Here is a 23,528-nt window from a genome sequence, read left to right as displayed (position 1 = left end):
TGAAGGAGGTGGCTGTGGCAGCTTTCTATGTGGTAGTTCACTGTTAGATGCATTTGCCTGGAGACTGAGGTCAAAATTCTAGTCTCCTGTCTCCCATTTCCCAGAATTACTGCTGCTGTGTTGTAGGGCACCTTGTGGGGGGAGAGAGTAGTGGTAGGAATGTATGGAATACAAAACCCAAGTAGTATGTGATTTTGTATAAGCTCTGGTAGCCTTTGTAGTAGGGTGAGAGCACATAGGTAGGTATAGGTCTAAAGAAGGCTGAAAGCTGATTGCTTTACAGGTTCTGACTCTAATGGTGACAAAGCAGTGTATTCTGAGGGAATAAAAATACTGACAGGATGTTCACAGAAGCACTTCAGAGCTAGGAGAGCCAGATCCCTCACTTCACCAAGCAGCTGAAAATGTTCCTCAGTTGAGTGGTAGATGGAGATCCACAGAATGTGGAAGGCTGTGGAAGCTCATGGCTTTTGGCAAAAGGAAGAAAGCTTTCCTCTGTAGATATGCAGCTGCAGAAGAGGTCCAGTGTCCTGGTAGTAACAGAGTGAGAGAAGGACTTAACAGTCTTTCCACAGGAAATTGTAGTGGCAGTCTCCCTTCTGTAGGAGATGGTCATCCTCATCTGCTGACCTTACTTGTTAACTAACAGCAGAATTTACAAAGTGATTTAAAATCAATTTTATATTAATACAATACTTTTCTGTTGGAAATGCTTCACTACAAAATAATTTTTCGTGGTGGATGACATCAGTTGAATTTTACCAAAACATGCATTAGAATGAAATGTGCATCCTCCTTATTTTGAAATGTGTGTTGAGAAATGTGTGTTTCTGATATGTTTTTGAAACAGTGTCATAGAGTTGGTGTTGTGTTATGTCGTTGCCTCATTCATTTTATTCAGCATACTTTTTGGGAGACACTTGCTTACATAACTATTTGGGGACATCCCTATTGTCTGTATTCCTATCAGGGGGATTGCTGAGGTAGAATGTGTTTTCAGCATCAATGGTGCTCTCTGTGTTTTATGGCTTGCCAGCAATTTCTGACTGTTGTTTTATTATGGCTTTTTTTCCAAAGCTGTCTTTGCAGTAGGCAAGTGTAGGGATGATAGGAGACAGATATTCTTAAATATTGAAACTGTGGAAAACATTTTTAAACATGATCATTGCTTATTGAAAAACAAATAATTAGAAGAACTGAAAAATCCAAATCCTTCTAGAATGGAACAGGCTATTGCACAGTAGGTTTTCGGTGCAAGTGTGGAGTGATACTGACTGTGCTGTAGATTTTTTGTGGCAAATGTAACTTACTGAATAGAGGAGTGAATTAATTGTCCTTAAGGGAATCTTTATGTATTATGCATCTAATTATCTTGGTTTTTGAAAGATGGTTGAGAAGATAATGTTACTCTGTTGTTCATTAAAGTTAGAAAAAGTACTTTCAGACCAAATAATCTCACTAAAAAAAAAAAAAAAGGTGTAACCTATATCAGTTTGCTATGGCATAGAGCCTGAGTGTTTTATAAAGTAAATACAAAAGAGATAGGAGCTTTCACATGGCCTTTAAACTGGTAGATGTCAACCCATTCCTATGAAGCACTAACTGAACCTGTTAAGTTAGCTAGAGATCTAAATAGTGTCTCTTTTTAAATTTAATTATTTATAAAAATAAAATAAAATCTTGAAAATAAATTTCTAAATAAATCCTTTGGGATTTTTTGCATTGGAGGAAGAAACCAAAAGAGAAGTTGAAATACCTCTGGTCCCATAATTTTGCAGTCATATTTCTGGTTTTGTGTGTGAGTTTTTATATTTGCAGTGAAGGTAAGCAGCTCTTGCTCTTTTAATTGGGTTAATTGACTGTATGCTAAATTGAAATCAGAAGTGAATTCTAAATTCTTATTTATCAAGACAAATAAAAGAAGTTCTCAAAGTAAAAAATAAATGTTCCTTGCTTACCTGTTGACCTGTTCAGTCCTGTTGACCCAATTTCCATAATTTGCATTTGATAGCAAGGAATTTAGAGGGGTTGGTTTGTTTTATGTATGTAGGTAGTCTTCTATTACATGTATAAGGAAGATATTTATAAATAGTTTTAAAACTTACAAGCAGTGCTTGGAAAATCTTCAGTATTGCCTGATACATGAGAGGACGGAGACTGCCTTACCTGTAATGGGCCAACATTTTGGTACTTAGGGTTTTGAATAGAGACACTGGTAATCTTTTTGTTTATAGCTATGTCTCAGGGATGAAACTTAAGTACAGCCATCGCAGCAGAAGAAAAAATTGGTTGTGAAAGGCCAGCAATGTGGTGTCCTATCTTTTTGGTACAAATAGTTTGGGCAGCGATCACCAAGTAATGAAAAGTTTGTACTAAGAAAATGCATAGTGTTTTTTGGTTTTAATTCTACCTCCTTCATACTACTATCGTCTTTTGGATCTGTTTTGTAAATGTGTGCTTTTCTAAAATTTAGATTCTTCCATTTTTCTTCTGCTCTACTCAGCTCTCATGAGACCCCGTCTGTAATACTGTGTTCAGCCCTAGGACCCCCAAAACAAGGACGTGGAGCTGTTGGAGCAAATCCAGGGGAGGACCATGAAAATGGTCAGAGGGGTAGAGCACCTCTGATAGGAAAACTGGCTGAGACATTTGGGGTTGTTCAGCTTGGAGAAGAGAATGTTCCAGGGAGACCTTGTAGGACCTGGCAGTACCCAACAGGGAGCCTGCAGGAGAGCTGGAGGAGGACTTTTGACAATGGCCTGTAGTGATAGGACAAGGTGTAATGGCTTTAAACTGAAAGAGGGCAGGTTTAGCGTAGATATTGGGAAGAAATTATTTACTCTGAGGGTGTTAAAATACTGGAACAAATTGCCCAGAGAACCTGTGGATGCCGCATCCCTTGAAGTGTTCAAGGACAGGTTGGATGGGACTTTGGGAAACTTGGTCTAGTGGAAGGTGTCCCTGCCCATGGACAGGGAGTTGGTGTTAGATGGTTTTTAAAGGTCCCTTCCAACTCAACCCATTCTATGACTATGGTTTTTGCCCTTTAGTGCTCTTTTCTGCTGGTTACTTCTCATCCCTTCCTCAGTCCCAGATTCAAGAGATCAAGAAACCTCCTTCAAGGGATCTTGAGTTCAGTGGGGGCAAACTTGGGAGATTCTGGAGAAGAGGTGTCTGCTGTCCAGTCAGTTAAATTCAGCCTGGAGTTCAGTTCACTGAATTGCTAGGTCATGGTTGTTATTAATTAAAAGATGGTGAGTAGAGATAAGTGATCGGGGATTAGAAAAAAATATATGAAAAAAAAGTGGCAAAAACTGAGAGAAAAACAGCTAAAAATGTGAGGAAAAGAAAGTGTGTCTGGAAATAGCAGATTGAATGAAGGAACCATTGTGGAGTTGAAGGAAAGCAGCTGAAGTCAAAGTCACTAAAGCTTAGAGCATGACAATAGAAAACATGCATTAAAAATGCCAGAAGAAATCTTACTAGAACAGAAAAATTTAGGAAAAGCAGAAAGAAAAGAAGCAATAAATCAACATACAGTCTTTGCTTCTATCAAGAATAGTGTGGCCAGCAGGTCCAGGGCAGTGATTGTCCCCCTGTACTGAGCCCTGGGGAGGCCACACCTTAAATCCTGTGGTCAGTTTTGTGCCCCTCACTACAAGAAAGACATTGAGGTGCTGGAGCATGTCCAGAGAAGGGTAACGGAGCTGGTGAAGGGTCTGGAGCACAAGTCCTGTGAGGAGCTGGGGTTGTTTAGCCTGGAGAAAAGGAGGCTCAGGGGTGACCATAGCACTCTGTACAAATCCCTGAAAGGAGGTTTAGCCAGGTGGGGGTTGGTCTTTTCTGCCATGTCTCAAGTAAAAGGATGAGAGAAAATGGCCTTAAGTTTTGCCAGGGAAGGTTCAAATTAGGTATTTGAATTTTTTTTTTTTCACAGAAAAAGTGAGTAAGCATTGGAATGGGCTGCCCAGGGAGGTGGTGGGTGTGACATCTTTTGAACATCTGGAAGTGTCAAGAATTGTCTGGATGTGGCACTTGGGGTATGGTTGTGGTGATTATTGTGTTTCTAGGTCAGTGGCTGGACTAGATGATCTTGAATGTCTCTTCTGGCCGTGATGATTCTGTGAAAAGATGGCAGGGCAAAAATAAACATTAATGAAAAAATAGGTTGCTATTAGTCATGCAGCAAAATTAGAATTAATTAAAAAATCTTTAGACAAAGGGAATGGGAAGAGATGATGAAATAAGAGGTGAAGGAGAGGGGAAAGACCCACGTAGTGAATGAATAAAAACAAGTATAAAGCCAGATAAGGAGATTAGCAAGTCCTAGTGATCATGTTAAACACAAGCTGAAAAGATATTTTCAGTTTACCTATTCACTTGTTGAAACAAGTATATCAAATAAAAATTCCTATTGCTTTGTTATGTTTGTAATTTAAATGTATAGTTTTGTCTGGTTTTTAGTGTTAGGTTTTTCCCCCCCCATTTTAGTTATTTATCTCTCATCCCATTTCATATTTTATTTGTGGAAATACATTTCATATATCTTCGTGTCAAATGTGTTACACTTCCAGTAAGTACGTTTCATGTGTCAGTGCTATGCAGAATATGGTCTCTGAGGTAACAGTTATGTTTATTTATTGTGCTATTTAGTAATGAATTTGCTTTGAAATCCCACAAATGAAAACAAATTTCAGTCATTTAGGACTGAAGATTTTTTTTTTTTTTTACTTTTAGTTTTGTGAAAAGCATAAAAGAGCAGGAGTTCATGCTGATCTCGATCTGCTTCATAAAGCTTCTGCAGCTGTTAGATGATGACAAAAATCCCCCAGGGTTTCTACACTATGGAGACAGGGTGCTTTGCAACCATCTGTAGAGGGTGATCCTGTAATTTTATGGGAATCTTCATTGGTAATGAATTGAATTAAGCAGCATCTAGGCACAATTTGTGTATTTGCATTTTGCAAGTTCTTTTTCTAAATAATTATTAAATCCCACCTTTAGTGAAACTCTGTTGCTTTCCTGCAAGTGCCTGTGGACCAGGCCTTGAAGTTAGGGGCATTCAGCACCCAAAGGGATGCTTAGCACCTCATGTTATTCAGTCTCTATAACAACAAATTGATATTGCATGAAGTAACTTCTAATATTATTTGTGTGTGCAACTCTGAAATGTCTTGAACATTTCTCCACATTGTGTCTTGCTACAAAAATATCATACTTTGGCTATGAGCTTTTATGCCAAAGACCCTCAGGGGACAAACAGAGGCTTGCATCACATGCAGATGACTGTATTAGTTTCTGTAAACCCCAGGAAAATTAATTAGTGAAGTTTATAGTGTATTAATTCTTTAATATTTGAATAGTTTTTACCTTTTTTTTTTGTTTTCTTTCAACTAAGGAAATGCTACTTCTCCGCAAGTTCAAAGACCTTCTTTCATGGACTACTTTGATAAACAAGATTCCAAGAATAAAAGCCCTGAAAACTGTAATCAGAACATGCATGAACCTTACCACATATCCAAAAACGTTTTCCCTGATAACTGGAAAGTCCCTCAAGATGGAGACTTCGATTTCGTAAGTACTTTTTAATTGTTTAATCTCTTGCATGCAGTTTATTTTATATATGCCAAAAATAGTTAATCCTGTTCTATAACTGTATCAATACAAGTAAAATAAGTAAACTTTCAAGAATACTGTCCAAATATCTAATCTTTGTGCCTCATCCTGGTTGCTGAAATAAGTACACCTGATAAACACAGGACTTTTTTTAATGAGGAGTGGTGTATGACAGTATACTACTTTGTAATGACTCTTTTTTAAAAATTTTTTTGGTTCCTTAAAATTTATGTGCTATGGCAGCTTTAAAATTTGACCCAATTCTGTTTAAAAAAAAAAATTAAATTTCTACAGACATGGAATATTGTTGTCATGTTTGCTGTGTATCCCAGTAAAATGATAAGCATTTTAAACTGGATTGGAGCCATTTAATCAATCTCCTTGGAGATGTTTAAGACCACTTACTGTTTTGCACAAGTCACCATCTTGGTACTATTCCAATAGCACAGATCTCTTTACATAGAACTATTCCACCTAACACAAATTCATCTATTTTAGGGTGGAGTTTCTACCCTCCAACATATGTGTAGTTTATTTCATTTTGCCTATGTTGCAAATTGTAACAGGGTCAAAAAGAAAATGTTCCTAAGTTATAGGTTGCACTTAAAATGAAATATATAATTACTGATTAGAGACTGGTAAGTAATTATACCTGGTTTTCACCTTTGCTATTTTTTAACATGTTTCAATGAAATTTTTGTTTATCTGTTGTGCATGAAATGTTCTTAACTACAGTGCAGTAGCTAAATATGATCACATGGTGCCTTTTTGAAGCACACTTGAGGTTTGAAGAGACTTGTTGTGTTTAATTTTAGGTGACAGCTGTAGGTGTGGAATTTTCTTTCCAGTTTTCACTTACAGCATTTCTACTTAAAGCTGACTCTTAAATTTAAGCTACTGAGGTAAAGCCAGTTAAATGGCATAGTACAAGCTGTTGCTGCTGGAGAGTTTTGATTTAGTTAGATTTTGGTTTGGGTGGAGGTTTTTTAGGCTTTTTTTTTTTTCTGTGAAATGCAGTCATCATCATCTTGGTGATTGACTAACAAAATAGTTGCACTATTCATTGGAAAATAACTGGCCATTGTTTCAGTGGGTTTATTATAGTGGCAATAAAACTAGCTTTAGAACAATTTTAAATTCATCCTATCTTTTCCATTACTTGTGAAGAAATGCAGGCAAAAATTATTTTTTTTGTAAATGCCAAGATGCTGATTGTGTAAGTACCTATTCATGAATAATTCACACATGGATAATCACGTGGAATTTGTTGACATTGCTTGTACAATGAAGTAGTCTTCTTGAAATAGGAATTTGTCCTAGAACAAAACCCAAGGAGTTCTGATCTTCAGAAACTGCTCTGTTTTGTAGGCAAACCTTCCTAGTGGTGTTAGACTGGCAAGTACAGACTTCAGAATCCTAGAATGGTTTGGGTTGGAAGGGACCTTTAGAAGTCGTCTAGTCCAGCTTTCCTGCTGTGGGCAGGATCATCTTTCGCTAGCTGTTTAAGGCTGTAACCTTTAAAACTTCCAATTATGGGGCACCCATCCACAGCTTGTCTGGGCAATCTGTTCCTGAGTCTCATGGAATTTACATGATGTGCAGTTTGTCCTTGGCCTCCTGAAAAGGCAGTGTTGTGAGGCTTGTTGCCACAAAATTATTCTGATTGAAAACCAAGTAGGATTTTTTAAAAAGTGAATAACTATTTGTATGGGCTCTATGTGTGTGATGGTATTTTGTTTTAAACAGGATGAAGAGATAAGCCATCCTAAGAAAGAGTTTAGGAAGGTGCTTCAGTAGTGGATGTACTGCTTCAGAGTATTCCACTCAAAAATACATTTCAGTAAAGCACCTGGTACCAGCTGATGTTGTACAGGATGTGAGTTTTAAACTGCCAGCTGATTTGAACCATTGGCAATTATTATTTATTGATATATCCTAGAAGCACTTGTATTTATATTTTAGACAGTGAGTCGCGGTATTGGCAAGTGGCCTGCAAGAGACTTTCTCAAAGGATAAATCAGTGGGCAGCATGCATAATATATTGTCTGTTCTTTGTGAGATCAACATTAATGTTTTCAATTGCTGACATGAAGTCTTTAAATAATTCGTAAAAGGGATAAATGATGGAAACTTTTTGTACTAAATAATTCCATGCTATTTTATTTGGAATTAGCCTCAATGGGATCTAAAAAGGTATCCAAACTGTAAATGACAGTCATAATTTTATTTGAAGAGGGGATTGATACACTAGAACTAAAATATAAATGATCAAAATTCAACTTAATACTAGTATACTAATAGTGCTCCAGCTTTCTGTGTAAAAGAGGAAGGATGCTCTGTAAGCCAGAAGTCACCAAACTCATTTGCTGAATAAAACCATTATTTCTTACCTTTGTAAGCCAAACACACCATGGCAGTTCTGCTAGCCAGTGAGCACTTCACTTGTGAGCCAGGGTGAATGACAGGGTCATGCTAAGAAGAAATATTTAAGTGTATTGGATGGAAAGCCCTAGAAATATATTAGTGTATATGTCTGTTAAAGCATGAACTAGGAAGTAGCAATGCCACTGAGGTGGGAAAGAGAAGGGAAAAGAAAGTAAAAACAAACCTTATAAATCCCTGCAACTGATTAGTTTGCTTATTTCTGTGTATTTTAAGGTGAAACATGCAGAACTGGGAGCTAATTCTTGTGGCCAAATAGTATATTTACTTTATGTCACAGTGATATTTTATCCTATTCTTAGTCTATTGTACTGTTTGATAAAACATAGTTATTTTATTTGTTGAAATGTACAAATACATGTAATGTGCATAGAGCAGTTAGTCTAACATACTTGCTGATGTTTTTAGATAATGTAAATAAATTATATAGGAAACTGTTCTCATAATGTAGATAAACAAATTTATAAAGTAAGGCAAATGAACTTAGCGCTAGGTCTGTTTTGGAAGTTTTGGTGTGAGCATAGTTTTCTGCCCTGATGTAAATGTTTTAAAAACTACTTGCCAACACAAATATAACTAGAAGACTTTCCTAAGAAAATAACATGCTTTGATCATCAATCTGAGCTTTAGAAAAAGTAATTTTAGCAGCATTATTTGCTCTGTAAGTATGTATTTATCCTTTGGGTTTTTTCCTCTGTTGAAGTACATCTGTTTTGAAATTCAAAAGCTGATCTTAATTCTTTTTCACTGATACCATATGAGAACTTAAGATCTATCTCTGACTTTTGGTCCTGCGTGCTTTCAGTTCTGTGATCAGTCTGTGCTGGTTATTGATGTCGTGTGCCAGGAATCGATAGGAGAATATTGTCACCACAGACCTTCAAGTTTTATATTATATTGAATCACGTATACTGCAAATAACTTCAGCTAGACTTGATTCCGTTACTGTATACTCACCTTGAATTATTCCATTTATTCCAAATTTACCCTGTTAAATTTACTTCCAGACTTAAAGTGCTATTTTCCATGCAACAGAGGTGTTTGGAATTTTTATACTACATTTCTTCTTGCTTTTTGAAAAGAAACTATGACCAAACAAAAAAAACCCCTGTCAACCTCAAACACTTTTGAATGTTTTCTGTGAGTAGGAATTTGTATAGAATTGCTGGTTGTAATCTTTGTTTTCAGTTATTCTACTGTCTGTTTTTGATGTCTCATAAAAATTCTCAAACCCAAAAGTATGGATCTTTGATATCAGTGAATCTCAGGGAAATGTATTTCTGGGGAAGTACTTGTAATGTTTTGTTTTGCTTTTTCCACTTCAGCCTTTGAAGTGGAGATGTTGAAGTTCTGATTTGATATGTAGTTCTTTCAAAAAGCCCAAACTAATGTTTATTCAAACTTCAGCTTTTATATTAAATTGTTAATGTGTATCTCACACTCAAGTATCATTGTGGATTTTTGCTTTCCATGAATTCTACCAGTCTATAGGCAATTCTCCTACACATTTTGATTCTTTTTAAGGCGCATGTGGCAGATAGCATAATTAAAGCAGTATTTTTAATCGTAATTCTGTCAGTTTTACTTGGAGTTAAGTGATGCTTTATGCGCAGCAAACCTTGATGCCAGTAAGTGTAATCAACAAGATACAACCTGTGAGGAATAGGGGCATAATGTCATTGAATAAGTAAAAATGCAGTACAGCTCTGTAATGTATGGGTAGGAGGTTCCTAGAAGTATTAATGATGCATGGTATAAGCAGCTTTTCATAAGGAGACTTAAGTGTTTAATGGGCCGACTTTTAGTTTTAGCTCAGAAGTCAGCAGTTTGGATCAGAATGAGAGCAGATGATGTGTTTGTTTCACCCATCTGACTGGCCAGTCCTTTTAAGAACAGGGGTTTTTTTGTAGATATTATGTATTCATATGACCATGTTGCTGTTATGATAGCTTTGTTCTTTTCATGGGGAATGTTTCCCATGAAATATGTACGTGCTGGACAGATCTGTGTGTTAAATGAGTAATATAACTGCAGGGTGTTAAAGAAGCTTACTTAAATTTTTTATTGTCTTTCACAGTTGAAGATTTTATTGTATGATTTTTATTATAGAAATTAGTTTTCAGCAAGAAAAGGTGAGCTTTTAATTCTGAAGAAGAAGAGCTCAACATTTTTGTTATGTGGGGATACCCAGATAAGTCTTAGCTTGCTAGATTGACATGCAGTGTGTACATGTTGTGAAATAACCTGCTGCTTACATTTTTACTGTATCATGACATTTTAGATCTCATTAAGATGTAAAATTGCCCTGTAAATCCTGCTGCCCCTTAGTAATGTATGTTAGAGTAGAACATGATTCTAACAAAGGATTTGCATTAACCTAATTAATGATAACCTCTGAATTAAAATTAGTCAGAGTGAGTTGCTAAAGTTCATTTGCACTAATCGAATATGTTATTTCATTTTAAATGAGTCATTTACTTTTTGTTGTGAGACAATAAAATGTAAAAAGGCAAATCTGTTTATTATAGCAATGCTAGGGTAATGATTCTGTCTCTAGCAGAATTATTTCCAAACAGGAACTGTATCCAGATTGTTAAATATTAAACAGTGAACATGTAGATCATGTTTTGCATGATAACTGCAGTATCATGTTTAAGTAGATGCATTTTGGGTGACTTAAAGATTCTGGAATAGCAACAAAAAATTGAAAAGCCATCTGTTACTGTAGGCAGAATATTTCCCTGGGTTTCAAAAGGAACAAATACATTAGAATATAATAATTTTGGAATAATAGTACTGCAGATACTGAGACTTCAGTTAACATTTATAAATGTATAAAGTAACAATTGATTCTGTAAAAAATTAAATAGCATAAAATGACTGAAGACCATCTAGAATTTAATTAAAACTTCATTAACAAAGCTAAGCTGAGTCAACTTCATTGGAAATATATCTTTGTCCAGAATCCTGGCTGGGTTTATGCTGACTTTAAGCAGCGGATGAGTTTGTTTGAAACAGTCCTCTTTCTAGTTAATGGGAATTAACATATTTTTATTTATTTTCAGTCATTTCTGATTCACTTCTAAGTGATTTGAAAATTTTAAATGAAGTATTAATATTTATTCATTTTGTTTTCTTTTTAATTAGTTGCTTGAATATCATGAAGCATTTCCAGATGCTGACAGGAAGAATGTTTTCTTAACTAAGCAAATATGAAACTTAGGTTTCTGCGTTTGCATGGGCCATATGCATATGAGATAAAGATATTATTGCTGCTTATAGTTTCCATGCAGAATTTCATTCAGTTCAGTTCAGGCATGGCAAAAAGGGGAGAGACTGTAAAATTAATATAATGAAAATGATATGCTTTATCTAGGTCATTTTGTGAGGACAGTGTAATCCTCAGCAGTGGAGATTTTCTGTACCTTTTAAAGTAGGTGGCTGTTAGAGAAGCTTCTTGTGTCTTGGGTTATTATTTACAAAAAATGAAAGGGGTGTGTGTGGGTAATTTAATGGGAGAGATGTTGGTGTTAGGGGTCCACAGTGGATGGTTTGCATGTTGTGGCCCTGGTTTGTTAGGCTTATGATGCAGCTGTTCAGGAGGGGAGTTTTTGCCAGCCTGACACATAAACTAGAAGTGTAGTATTGGTTGCTGGGATTTCATAGGCAAAGATAACAGAACAACTTATTATACTTTTTTTTAAACTATGTAAGTCAAGTACTGATTGATTTAACTAAATCCTGTTTGTATATTCTGATCACAAAAGGAGAATTATTTTTCATGAAGAGAGGGGGAAATACAGTACCTAAACAGAGTGTTTCTCCAACTGGAATTGAATATAGCATCCTTTCTCTTTGAATATGTCCCTTTCTCTATTAGTATATAAGTAAATAATTGAAAATCAACCCTAGTAATTTTTTTGGCTGTAAACAGAATCAGTACTTTCTGTTAATCTTAAATTGTAGGATTATTGTAAAGCTGTTACTCTGACCACTGAGTCAAGCATAACAAAGTGCCAGTGCTATACTTGGGCAGCTTTGGAAAGTGAATCGTGATGTCTGACAAAGATTATATAAATTTTTGTATATTAAAAGAGCACAGGAAATACCCTCTGAGAACAAAAAGCTTTTTGCATTTTTCGATGTTAAAACAGAACAAAAGGCTTTTACTTATCATTGACATATACACTGAAGACAAGGCAAGAGGTCAGGCTTGAATTGCAGCAATTTATTTGGAGTTAGTGAGAAGAATGGATAACTACGTACAACAGCAGATTGCCTCGGAGGGTTCCAGAAGTTGCCGTTGTTGTAAGTGTTGAAGACCTGGTTAGATAAACACATCAGGAACTGTTTTGGTGGAGTTAATCCCACTTGGAGCAGAGGATTGTTATAGGTGACCTGCTCATGTAAATGTTTCCGATGGCCTTATTTTTGATGGCTTTTTAAGCTACTGCTGATGCCTGATGTTTGTAATCATAAAAGATGTTGAGAACACTTAGGTTTTACAAGCTTGAACTCTCAAAAATAGTGACATACTAAATTTGTTTATTAGGAGCATCAGTGTTTTGGAGGAGCTAGACCTTGGGTAACCTTAATCGTTTTCGCAATTAGCAATCAACTGTTACTTCCAAATATGAGTCTGCTTCTGGAAACTTTCAGCCAAGATTCAGTCAGTAAAACTTAGCCAGGTTTTCCCTCCCAAAACTTTAAAGGATCCCTGCCATCTTATTTTATCACATCAAATATTTTCAATATGCAGTGTGTTTTTTAATTATAAAATAGTTTCTAGTGTGAAAACATTTTAAAACTTACTTCTCAGCCAACTTTCAAATTCTTAGTATAAAGAATGAAACTACTTCACACCAAGAGTCATCTTGCGTCATCTTAATGCCTTTTTTTACCTCATTAGCTCGAATGAGGAAAATGAGTTGAGAGACTGAAGTGTAGCTGTAGTATGTGTATTTGGTTATACAGCAAGTGTGTAAGTTGTGCATAGTTTAAAGAGAAAGAAGGAAAGAAATGAGTGAAGCTGATGAGCTGGGACAGTGCTGCTGGTTTAAAGTAACATCTTGTTACCTTAGTAACCAGTTGTCTGTACTAATATACCTCTTTAGGATCGTTGTGTAATAGCTCAGTAATGTGCATAGTTGAGAAGGAGCTTTGAAAAACTTCTAAAAAAGCAGTTGTGGCTGGACAAGTTTTAAATGTTCCTTTTTTGTCCATCAAACTAATTCAGATTCAGGTTTATATTCTGTTTCCCCTTACAATTTAAAAAACCCCAAACAAACAGAGGATATTTAATCCAAGGAGTTTTCGTGTTCATGAATCAGTGTCAAGACAGTGTACCACACCTTTGTGCATAATGTCTGATCTCCAAACTGAGTGTTCACACCAAGGAGTGCTTGTTCCAGTTCAGAGTTTCAGCAGAATTCTTTGAAATCATCTCTATGTCAGTATCATGCAAATTTACCACTGGGAAACAAAATCTGCTCTTCTACTCTTTGCTATGATAATTAATGCTAATGAAAAGGAGTAAAAATAAAACTTCCCTTGGGAGAGTGGGCGACTGGAATATTGCAATATTGTTTTAAGTTAATTTTTATGCCTTCTTAGTTTCAAGGAGGATTTCCTCACCATTGTTTGGTAAAGAACTTGGGATGTTTTTATCAGTTTAGGTTTTTTGCACCGGCCCTCCCTTTTTTTTTTTTGGACTCAAATGGGATCTTGTCAGATAGGATTCTAGCAATTTAACAGAAAAAAAAAATTGGATGAGCTTAGTGACTGTGTGGCTAACTCTGAATAATCACAATGCTTGTATTAGATTTCTGTGCCTCATGCTTTGATCAGCAGCCAATAAGTACCATGTGTAGACTATATATTAAGCATAGATGTTAACAATATTTCATAAACAAAATGCTGGAAATTAAATGGCTGACATTTAATACTATTGAGCTTTATGAAGAATGGAAAAAAATCTGTGTGGTTTTAGTTTGCAAATACCTTGTAGAATTTGAAGAAAGAGGCTTCTGCATTTAAGGCATTGACTTCAAGTAGTCGGCTCAAATACTTGGAGTTATTCGTTATTTTGAATTAGTATCTTCAGATATCTGATTAGATTTGACTTAGTACACATATACCAAGTCCAGGGATTGTCGAAAATATTCTGCCTTACATGTAAATTTTATTTCGTTTCTTAAAACTTGCATAACTCAGATATAAAAGGGAACTGCTGTGAAACTTGAGAGCAAAATCTGTATTTCTGTTGTTTCTGAGTAACTTACTATTCTCATTTACTTGTATTTTAGTAATGTATGAAAAGTATATGTTAAAATTACCCAAATGTCATTCTTTTATGTTAGATCTGTGATAAACATGCATTATAATTCACATTTACTTTCATTGGGAGTTGTAGCATTGCTATGAACTAGTCATTTTATTTTTGGTGAAAAAGATGAGATGTTTGCAGTGGAAATTTGTAATCTAACTCTTTGGAGACTTGACTTTTTTTTTTATTCATTGATGATGTTATTTGTGGCTGGACAGAAATGTACCTCATGGACAGCACCAGTACTTAGATAAAAAAAACCTCATGTGAAATCCCCTGGTGTGTGGAGGGTACACACACACACACACGACAAATCCAACAAAGCAAAAAAATTAATTAGACAAGTTTTTATACCTCCTTTATATTTTTATGTGAGTAAAAATTTAAAAATAAAGCTATGCAAGCAGCCCAGTATACAAAGCTGCAGTTATTGGCAAACTCTCCATAAAGACTTGCTAAAGTCAGTGGCAAAACTCCTACTGATGTCAGTGTTAAGTTTCACTACTGAGACTGTTGAAGAAGCTACTTTCATTTGTGTACCTAAATGGGAAACTGCATTTAGATTTTGGGTTAGAAATTTCACAACTTAGACTGTTTCTCTCAGCATTCCTTAGTTTAGGGCAAGTTCACCCAGTTCCTAAGAAAGAACACTTGAAGAATTAACACTTCTCTGGCATCTATTTAATGATCGTGGTATTACTTATATTTGCATTTGACATTAGGAGTTGCACAGATATAAGAATAGTAATCAGATAATCTAGTTTCTTGACATAAATGTTCCAGGACAAAATTGCTCAAATAGGATGGCTCTAAAGGTACAGTAACATGGTTATAGCTATTTCAAGAAGCTGCTTGATGCTCAGCTGAGAACCCTGACTTCATTTCCATGACAATTTTTAGTGTGCCATAGTGAGAACTAAAACAAGTTACCTTAAACCATTTTGAAAAATTTAACTTACTTTGCATTGCAGCAGACTAGGGTCATGGGCAAGGTTAGGTCTGTAGCTGAAAAGCAGGAACTTTGCAACCTGTGGAGCTTTGACTACATTATGTTGTATGACCGTGTTGTAGGGCTTGTAGATGTGAATTAAGTGGAACCTTCTAAAAACGTTTGAATTTTTTTTCCCTCATGGTGTCACTACAGTCCAGTATATGTAGTTGGTTTTTATATTTGAATATTATTCTTTCAAGTAAGAATGGAGGAAAAAGTGTTCTTCAAAGACACAGACCAAACTTTCACATTACCCTAAAAAGTTATCTAAAAAAAGGTTAGTTAGTACAAAAAAAAAAGTTCTGTTAGTACAAATGACCCATCCTGAAATGACTACCTCTTTTATTTTGTTGTGTCCTCTTTGAAGATTGTGCTTTTTGGCATAGGGAATACTTGAAGAAGTGTGTGAATGGAAGAGGAGGCTTTCTTTCGAAAGTGCAAACATTTGGGTTACTTTAAGATTGCCATTGATTATAGTCACATGTTCTAAATGCCATCCACACACAAGAAGAAGATGTATTCTATAGAGATGGCTAACCACTTCAAGATGAGAACTATTATGCTGATAATGTTCACAGAAATAGAAATACAGTATTTCCATGGTGCTTGTGATGTGTGTGGTATAGGATGAAATGGGCTTTTTGTTTTGCTTTTGCAAAGTTGTAAATTTTATTGTGATTTCTGTCTAAAGAGTTTCCATTAACTAGTAGAATACAACTGTGAGGCAAGATGAAGAGACCTGCGTAAATACGCCTACTTTCAGGCAGGTTCATGTAACAAAGACATTAAATTAAAAAATGAAATGAAGGCTTGTCCTTTTGTATTTTTTCTGTGACTTAAAATTTGGCAAGATGTGAGCAACTGTGTGCAGTCCACCTCCAGTGCTACTTTAGAGAAACAGAGAAGGAATTGGCAGGAGTGCATTGGTTGTAGTGCAGCTTGGTGTGTACATGCTCAGCTGCTTCATTTGTTGTCTCTTGAGCTGGCTAACTTCCTTTTCATGGAGTTTAAAGACCTAATTTCCAATGGTTATTCTTCCTTTCATAAAGTTTTGAATGGAAGGATGTTATGGCCAAATAATGCACCTTTTGCTTACACTGTGCAGTTAACAGGATTTAAATCTAAAATTTTGCAGTTGCTTTTTTATTTAAAAAAGAAAACTGAAAATCTTGAGTCCCAAACGGTTTTCAGAGTAAAGAATATTTGCAAAGAAAAAGAGATGGAAAAGAGTTGATACCTCTGAAACGGATTTCTAAAGGATTTAGGGGAAAGAGTGGTAGGTGGAGGAAGGCCAAACTCCATGTTAATTACGCATCCCTGTGAAACTCAAGAGCCTTGTTTTCTTCTCTCTGCTGGCTGCTGACTCAATAGCAACAGCCCAGTGATCATCTCAGAGGTGAGCTAGTTCAAAACTACAGGGGAAGGTAGTGACAGTGGAAACAGTGGTTAGTTTGAAACTACCTGACCTGTTTTCCATGTTTTAAAGAGCTGTTGCTATGGCAACAGCAGCTCACCGAGGACGAGCGCTGTGAAGGTTCAGCAGTCATGTGTGCGTGGAGTGGCTGGATTGCTTCCAACATCAAACTGTGCTCCCTGCACCCACCTTTTTTACAGATTCCTGTGCTACCCTAGAATTAACACAGGTTCATTAGAAAACACATTTTCCAAACCCTACTGAGTATTTTATTAATTTAACTTGGTTTCAATTAATTTCCTCCTTTGTACATCTCATCTCATTGCAGCTTTCCACAATAGAACACCTCCAAAGAATGATAGTACCCTGTGGTCCTCATACTGTCCTGTCACCAAATAAAATGGTAATTTTCTTCTGCAGTTCCATATCCCATGTTATGGAAGTCAGCAAAAATAAGCTGTTAGACCATAGGTTAAGGAGAAATTAATTTCAGAACTGAGACACATTCATTGAAAAATAACCTGACAGTTTTAATCAGTGAATTGCTGTCTAAAATGCCTCTACTGCTGGCAGTTGCTGTTCTAACGTGGAGGTGAGAGGATTTTGCAGATGGCCAATTCAAGACACTATTTTACAGCTTACACTGAAAATCGGTGCAGTGAACTTCACCTGGCATCTGGAATGTACTGTGCTTCTTGTGAGAACTGTCACTTAGCAGGTGGACAGCAGTATAGTATGATAACGGAAGGTTTGGTTAGTAGAGGTGTAATATAATTTTCAATTTAGGGCATTTTTCATGTTATGAAATTAGAAGAGTGGTGACCTGTGTCTAAAAGGAAAGTACATTTTTGCCAAGAACAAATTCCAGGAGGAAGACCTTGTTTTTACTGCTTCTCGAATTCACAGGAGTAGTTGGGACCCCAGCGAAGCATCTTAGGGTAATACTGGAGCCTCTGCCTACTGAGTGGGAGCTATGACAGAAAGAATACTCTAGCTAGCTGCTTTTTTTTATTCACCAAATCTATTGGCATTATTTTGTACTTGTTGAGCCATGGATTGACAGTCTTCCTTCATCTCTAACAAGCAGATTATAAGACCAAGTATGAAGAAGAATGTTCATCTGTGATCTTTAGTTTGTTGATTATGTCAGAAAAAGTAGTATTTGTGAAGGGTTCTCAGTGCAAAAAAGAGTTAAAAATCTGTGTTCAGATGCTGAAATCAAATGGTCAAAAGTTAAGGAATTGTTCATTTATGATCTCTTGACCAGTTATGGGCCCATTATTTAACTGAGCTTTAACCCATAGTCATGTAATTAAAAAATGTGTTACAGTGCTATAATTAGGAAAAAAAGCAAAATTAAGGTTGCCTAAAGAATTGTAAGATGTTTTTCCTTAATGTCTTTCAAGTATTCTACTTAACATTCTTTCACGGTTTTATATATGGAATCACAGAATGTAATTTCATATCAATTTAAAAAGGAAAAGGAGGGAGAAGAGCAACACTTTTTCCATGCACACACAAAAGCCTTTCATTACACAACATCAGTGAGGTCTAAGCACTGTATTGTTAACTACTGGTACCCAGATCATATATGCTGACTGGCAGAGAGAGGAAATCAAAAGGAGGAATAGACTCCTGGGAGTCTGGATGGAGGCAACAGAGAATACAACAAAACAAGGAGGATCACCTGTCTTTCTGCTGGTCATAAGATAGGAGTAATAGGAGTAGATGCATTACTCTGAACAAGACAGAAATGGCTTTGACCACCAGTCATTGTGGCAGAGAATCAGTCCAGCCTGGCCTTCATGTGATAGTGCACATGTGACAGAGTTGCCCAGTAGATGTGTTATAATGTGTACTGAGATGAGAATAGGGACTGATAAGGTAAGATGTGAGAGGTCATGTATCAGTTATTTCTGCTTCCATGAGAAGTGGAAGTATCCTTAAAATACTTTTAAAAAGGGAGTTGGACTATATGGTCTTTAAAGGTCCCTTCGAACCCAAACTGTTGAATGATTCTATGCATATGCATTTGCGGCTCAGAAGGCCGCTGGCAGCTGCATAAAAAAGCGCAGGCAGCAGGTCCAGGGAGGTGATTCTTCCCCTCTGCTCAGCTCTCATGAGTCCTCACCTGAAGTACTGCATCCAGCTTTGGAATCCTCAATGCAAGAAAGATGTAGATTTGTTGGACTGGGTCCAGAGGAAGGATGCAAAAATGATCAGAGGGGAAGAAAGGCTGAAGCAGTTGGGGTTGTTCAATATGGAGAAGAGAAAGCTCTGGGGAGGCCATACTGTGGCCTTCCAATATCTACGGTGGAGTTTTAAAAAAAGATGGAGAGAGACTTTTTACCAGGGCCTGTAGTGCAAGACAAGGTGCAATGACTTTAAACTGATTCAGTGAGCTGCAAGTGCATATTTGAACTGAAAGATTTTTTTTATAAGGTTGCTGAGACACTGGAACAGATTGCATAGAGAACTTGTGGATGCTCCATGCATGGAAGTGTTCAAATACTGGATGGGGCTTTGAGCAGCCTGATCAAGCGAAAGACGCCCTTTCCTATCGCAAGGGGGTTGGATTATAGATGGTCTTTAAAGGTCCTTTCTAACACAAACCATTTAATGATTCTATGAAAACTATGAGGAGGAAGGAGTGGCAACAAGGAACTTTTATTGACTGACCATAACTGCTCACCATCCATCCCTCTGTTTTGTTGGGGTAGTAGTGGCTGTGAGTAGAAGAGTCTAATGAATGAGTGAAGTCAAGCCTGGGAAGGGAAAGAGACCAAGTATTGCTTCAGTGGTTTTCTGTTGTTGGTTGGTTCTCACTACATGAATCTATTTATATTGGCAATAAATTAAATTTGCCCCATGTCAAGCATGTTATGCCTGTGATGGTAAATGGTAAGCAATCTCCCTGTCTTTATCTTGAGACACGAGCTTTTTCATCCTATTTTCTCCCCCTATCCTGATAAGAAAGGGGGCAGAGTGAGCAGCTGCGTGGGCATTTGGCTGTTAGCAAGACTTAACCCACCTCACCTGCTAAAACTCATTTCAGCAATCTTCTATAGCTAGAAGCTCATCTCCGTCTCTGACATATGAATAAGTTTTCATGATCTGTATCAGCTCTTCTCTGTCTTTTCCTGATACAGCACTTCTGTCGTGCAGTCACAGCTCAATAACTAAGAAGCGCCATTGCAGATGCTCTCTTTATTGGAAAGAGTGCCAGGTCTGGTTCCCCCTCAGTGATCCAAAGCACAAATACCATCTGTCCTACAGTTAAGATCACTTCAGTGAGTTTCTACATAAGTGCTCACACATGCCAGATACAGAGAATCAGTCTAGCTGCTTTTTCATTTCTTTTTTTGGAGCTGTCCTCAAATTGCCCCATGACACATGTACAGAAGTAGTGCTTCCAAATTCCTACTCATTAAAGTCATCAGCTTTCTCTGGAACTTCTTAGAAGAAGGCCTTATCTGCAGTAGAAGGGCTACAGGGTGGCCTGAATGCATTTCTTGGCTGTTCACTGGAGTGACTCTCTGTCCTCAGAATTGTGATCATCAGAGCTGCCTTGGAGTCTTCTTGGTATTTTGCAACAGCTAGGTGATAGGCAAGTAGGTACACTCATGACTGTCTCAGTCTTACAGCTGGTGATGTTCATGAGGCAGGCACATGCTTTGTTCAGATAACACCCAAAGGGTGATTGTGGTTGAAGCAATTGATCCCACCTGGCCTATCTCACCATGTTCTCCAGTTGGTAATTATGAAGAGTGTAAGCCTCTGTATGTCAAGAATGCCAAGAACATACTAGGACAATAATTTCTGTGAACAAAAAAGGAGGCATGAGATCTTTATGCTCTGTAGAAAAGGTGATTATATGTGGAATTGATATATGTAGTATAAGACTCATTAACTAACCCTCATAATATTGGGTAGTGCGGACTGGAGAATTTTGAGTGAATAGACTTCAGAAAGGTAATCAAGCCAGTTTTGTTGGACAAGATGCTTAAATGGGCCTATTTTTTCCCTGATAATGAAGAAGAAATATTTTTTATTAGGTGAATAAATATTTTTGGTCTTGGCCTGGTTTATCCACAGGGTCCCATTTGGATACCTCTTTAATTACCAATAGTCCAATCATTTTACTCGTCTTTTTCTATAACTTTATTTACAGATTTACAACATATTCCAAGTTGGAAGGAACCCACAAGGATCGCGGAGTCCAACTCTTAAGTGAATGACCATGTGGGGGTCAAACTTGCAACCTTGGCATTATTAGCCCCATGCTCTAACCAGCTGAGCTAATTTTGGGGTTGTTTATTACTGATCCTTAGAAAGTTACAACATTCTAAGACCTAAGTTGACCCTAGCTTCATGAGGGCTGGTTTTATTCCATAATCTCTTCTCCATGATAACAGTTAATTTTGGGTTTTCAGGCTTACTGTCATGGGACTTTCATTGCCTGATGCCTTAAGTGTTACTCCAGATTGTGGAAAGTATCCTGATCATACACTGGTCCTCTGAGAACACCCGTGTGAAAAAGTGTTCAGAAGTTCACTCTGTGTACACACACAGCCAAGGGAACCAGTTTCTGTGGGTGATGGCAAGCTTTGTACTCATCCGATATATTTTGAGGGGGAGGTCTCCTTCCCCTTGGTCAGAATAATTTTTTGAAAACAAAAATAGCAGTTATTCTTTAGGCAGTCTTTAGGAGTACACCTTGTTCCTGGAACGAGTTCGCTGTATTCTTCAGCAAAATTTCCCAGTATGAAGATTTATAATAAGAGTATTCTGGCTGATCTAATGAACCAGTGTTTTATTGAGACTTTAATGCTACCTTTATATCCCCTTACGGATGATCTCTGTAAGCTCATGGCTGCATGATCACTTCTTCAATTTTTTAATTCTTTGAGTGAAAATAATATTTTCTAGTGATTGCTACATACTTAGGAAAATGTATCTTGAGTCATATGGGCTTTCTCTATGTTGAAAAAAACTGTGTAAGTATGCATTTGGTGTGGTTCCTGCAGTGTGTGAATCAAGCCAGGAAATCACCCTGCCTGTGTTCTTACCAAAGTCACACACATCTGAGACGTCAGATTTTTTTTTTTTTTTTAAATTTTTATGTTTTTATGTGGATAAGAAGGTTTAGGAAGATTGTTCAGCTTTTCAAACAAATGGCAAAAATGCCTGTGTGCATGATGATTTCCTCACAAGGAGATAGTGTGGTAGTATGCTGGGTGAGGATCTCCTGCAAAAGGGCTAGAGGTGTGACTCATGTATCCACATGAGCACAAGTGTGCTTTGAGATGTGAGAAATGTGTCTATCCCTGAGACTTGCAGATTTGTTCCTATAAATTCCATATGTGCTTTTCTGTAAGCATGATACCATCACTGGGGGCTTCTGTGCATGATGCAGCTCAAGTGGTTCTTAAGTTGCTGCGTTCCTTAAGGTTTTACATATCCTCTTCAGTAAAAACCAGTGGGTTCATCTTGTAATGGAACTTCAAGAAATTGCATTCACGTGTATATGCCTATCCCTATATGCGGTCCCATTAAAAGTTACTGGGGATTCTGGATATGAGGAACCAAGGATGTGCATTTACCAGCTGGTACCTCACATATGCAACCTCCACAGCATGAACTAGAGTGCATATGCCTGTGAGTATTTCAGAGACCAAAGAACCCCAATCTTTCTACAGTTGTGCATAGAGCATCATGTTTCAAGGATGTTCTGGTTACTGCTCAGTAGCTTAGTAGCTTATTTTTGGATGTTGCTGTATATTACTATCTATAAGAAAGAAAAAAGCCCTGTGGGAACCAAACAGCAAATTTCAGGAAGGATATTTCTGCATTCATCCGCTAGTTTAATGACATAAGAGGAATTACGAGAGAAGAAAATGTGAATTCAGAAGAAACTTCTGCTTGAAGAATCCTACATCTAAATGTGTGGTTCGTTGCATAACAACCACTCAGTTAAGTTTTGGGGTTGTTAATTTCACACACTATTGGAAGAAAATGAAAATAGTAAAACCACCATGAGGCTGCAAGTATTCTGGTAACATTGGAAACTGTAATGCTTGTTCTCTTTTACTGCCAGGTTTATGGTTTTGATTTTCTATCTGGGCATTTAGAAGAACTAGGATTTCTGTTCAGTAGTAAGGCATTCTGGGACAAACATGAGAGGAGAAACTTCAGCAGCAATCAAAATTAGAGGAAAGCTTGGACTGCAGTTATTCTCCATGGCAATACAATGTAATTGTAACCATATTAGAGAAAGCAGAGTTGTGGAGGTAAATAGTTGGTGTAATATATTGAGTTATACTTTTACATGTTAATATGACTATAGAAGACATTCACATTCTCTTATTTCAGCAGCTATTAGTATTTTGGTTAAACCTAAAATTCTTTTGATTGCCATACAGTATGAAAAAAGAAAGAATGGAAAGAAGATGGCTCTTGAAATTGGGTAGAAGGTGGTTGGAGTTTTTTTTGAGAGGCTGCTTTATTTCTTTAGGAATTGATGTTAAACCACAGTCACCTGATAACTCCATAAGTAAAATACGGAGTCAAAACTTGTTTTACGCTTTCCTGTAAGACTGATGAGAGCATTTGCAACCCTTGTTTTAAGTGTTTTTTCTTGCCTTTTAATTGTTTCCTCTTGCTAGTACACAAACAGATTCACTTTATTTCATTCTTTATTCCACCTTTTCACTCACTAGAAATGGTAAGCACAACACTGT

At 36.9% G+C, this 23,528-nt stretch overlaps 1 protein-coding gene across 4 annotated transcripts in view; it reads left to right on the top strand.

Annotated features, from left to right (window-relative positions):
• The window catches only part of STK3 (serine/threonine kinase 3), a 134,507-nt gene that overhangs the window by 83,542 nt on the left and 27,437 nt on the right, over nucleotides 1-23,528 (top strand). For all 4 annotated transcript variants that reach the window (XM_069005212.1, XM_069005213.1, XM_069005214.1 and 1 more), the window contains one exon: nucleotides 5,399-5,574. In XM_069005212.1, coding sequence (XP_068861313.1) covers nucleotides 5,399-5,574 — 176 coding nt within the window. The remainder of the gene's footprint in view (nucleotides 1-5,398; nucleotides 5,575-23,528) is intronic.

The sequence above is a fragment of the Aphelocoma coerulescens genome, chromosome 2 (assembly GCF_041296385.1).
Source record: "Aphelocoma coerulescens isolate FSJ_1873_10779 chromosome 2, UR_Acoe_1.0, whole genome shotgun sequence".
Taxonomy (NCBI): domain Eukaryota; kingdom Metazoa; phylum Chordata; class Aves; order Passeriformes; family Corvidae; genus Aphelocoma; species Aphelocoma coerulescens.
This window is presented reverse-complemented; position numbering and strand designations above follow the sequence as displayed.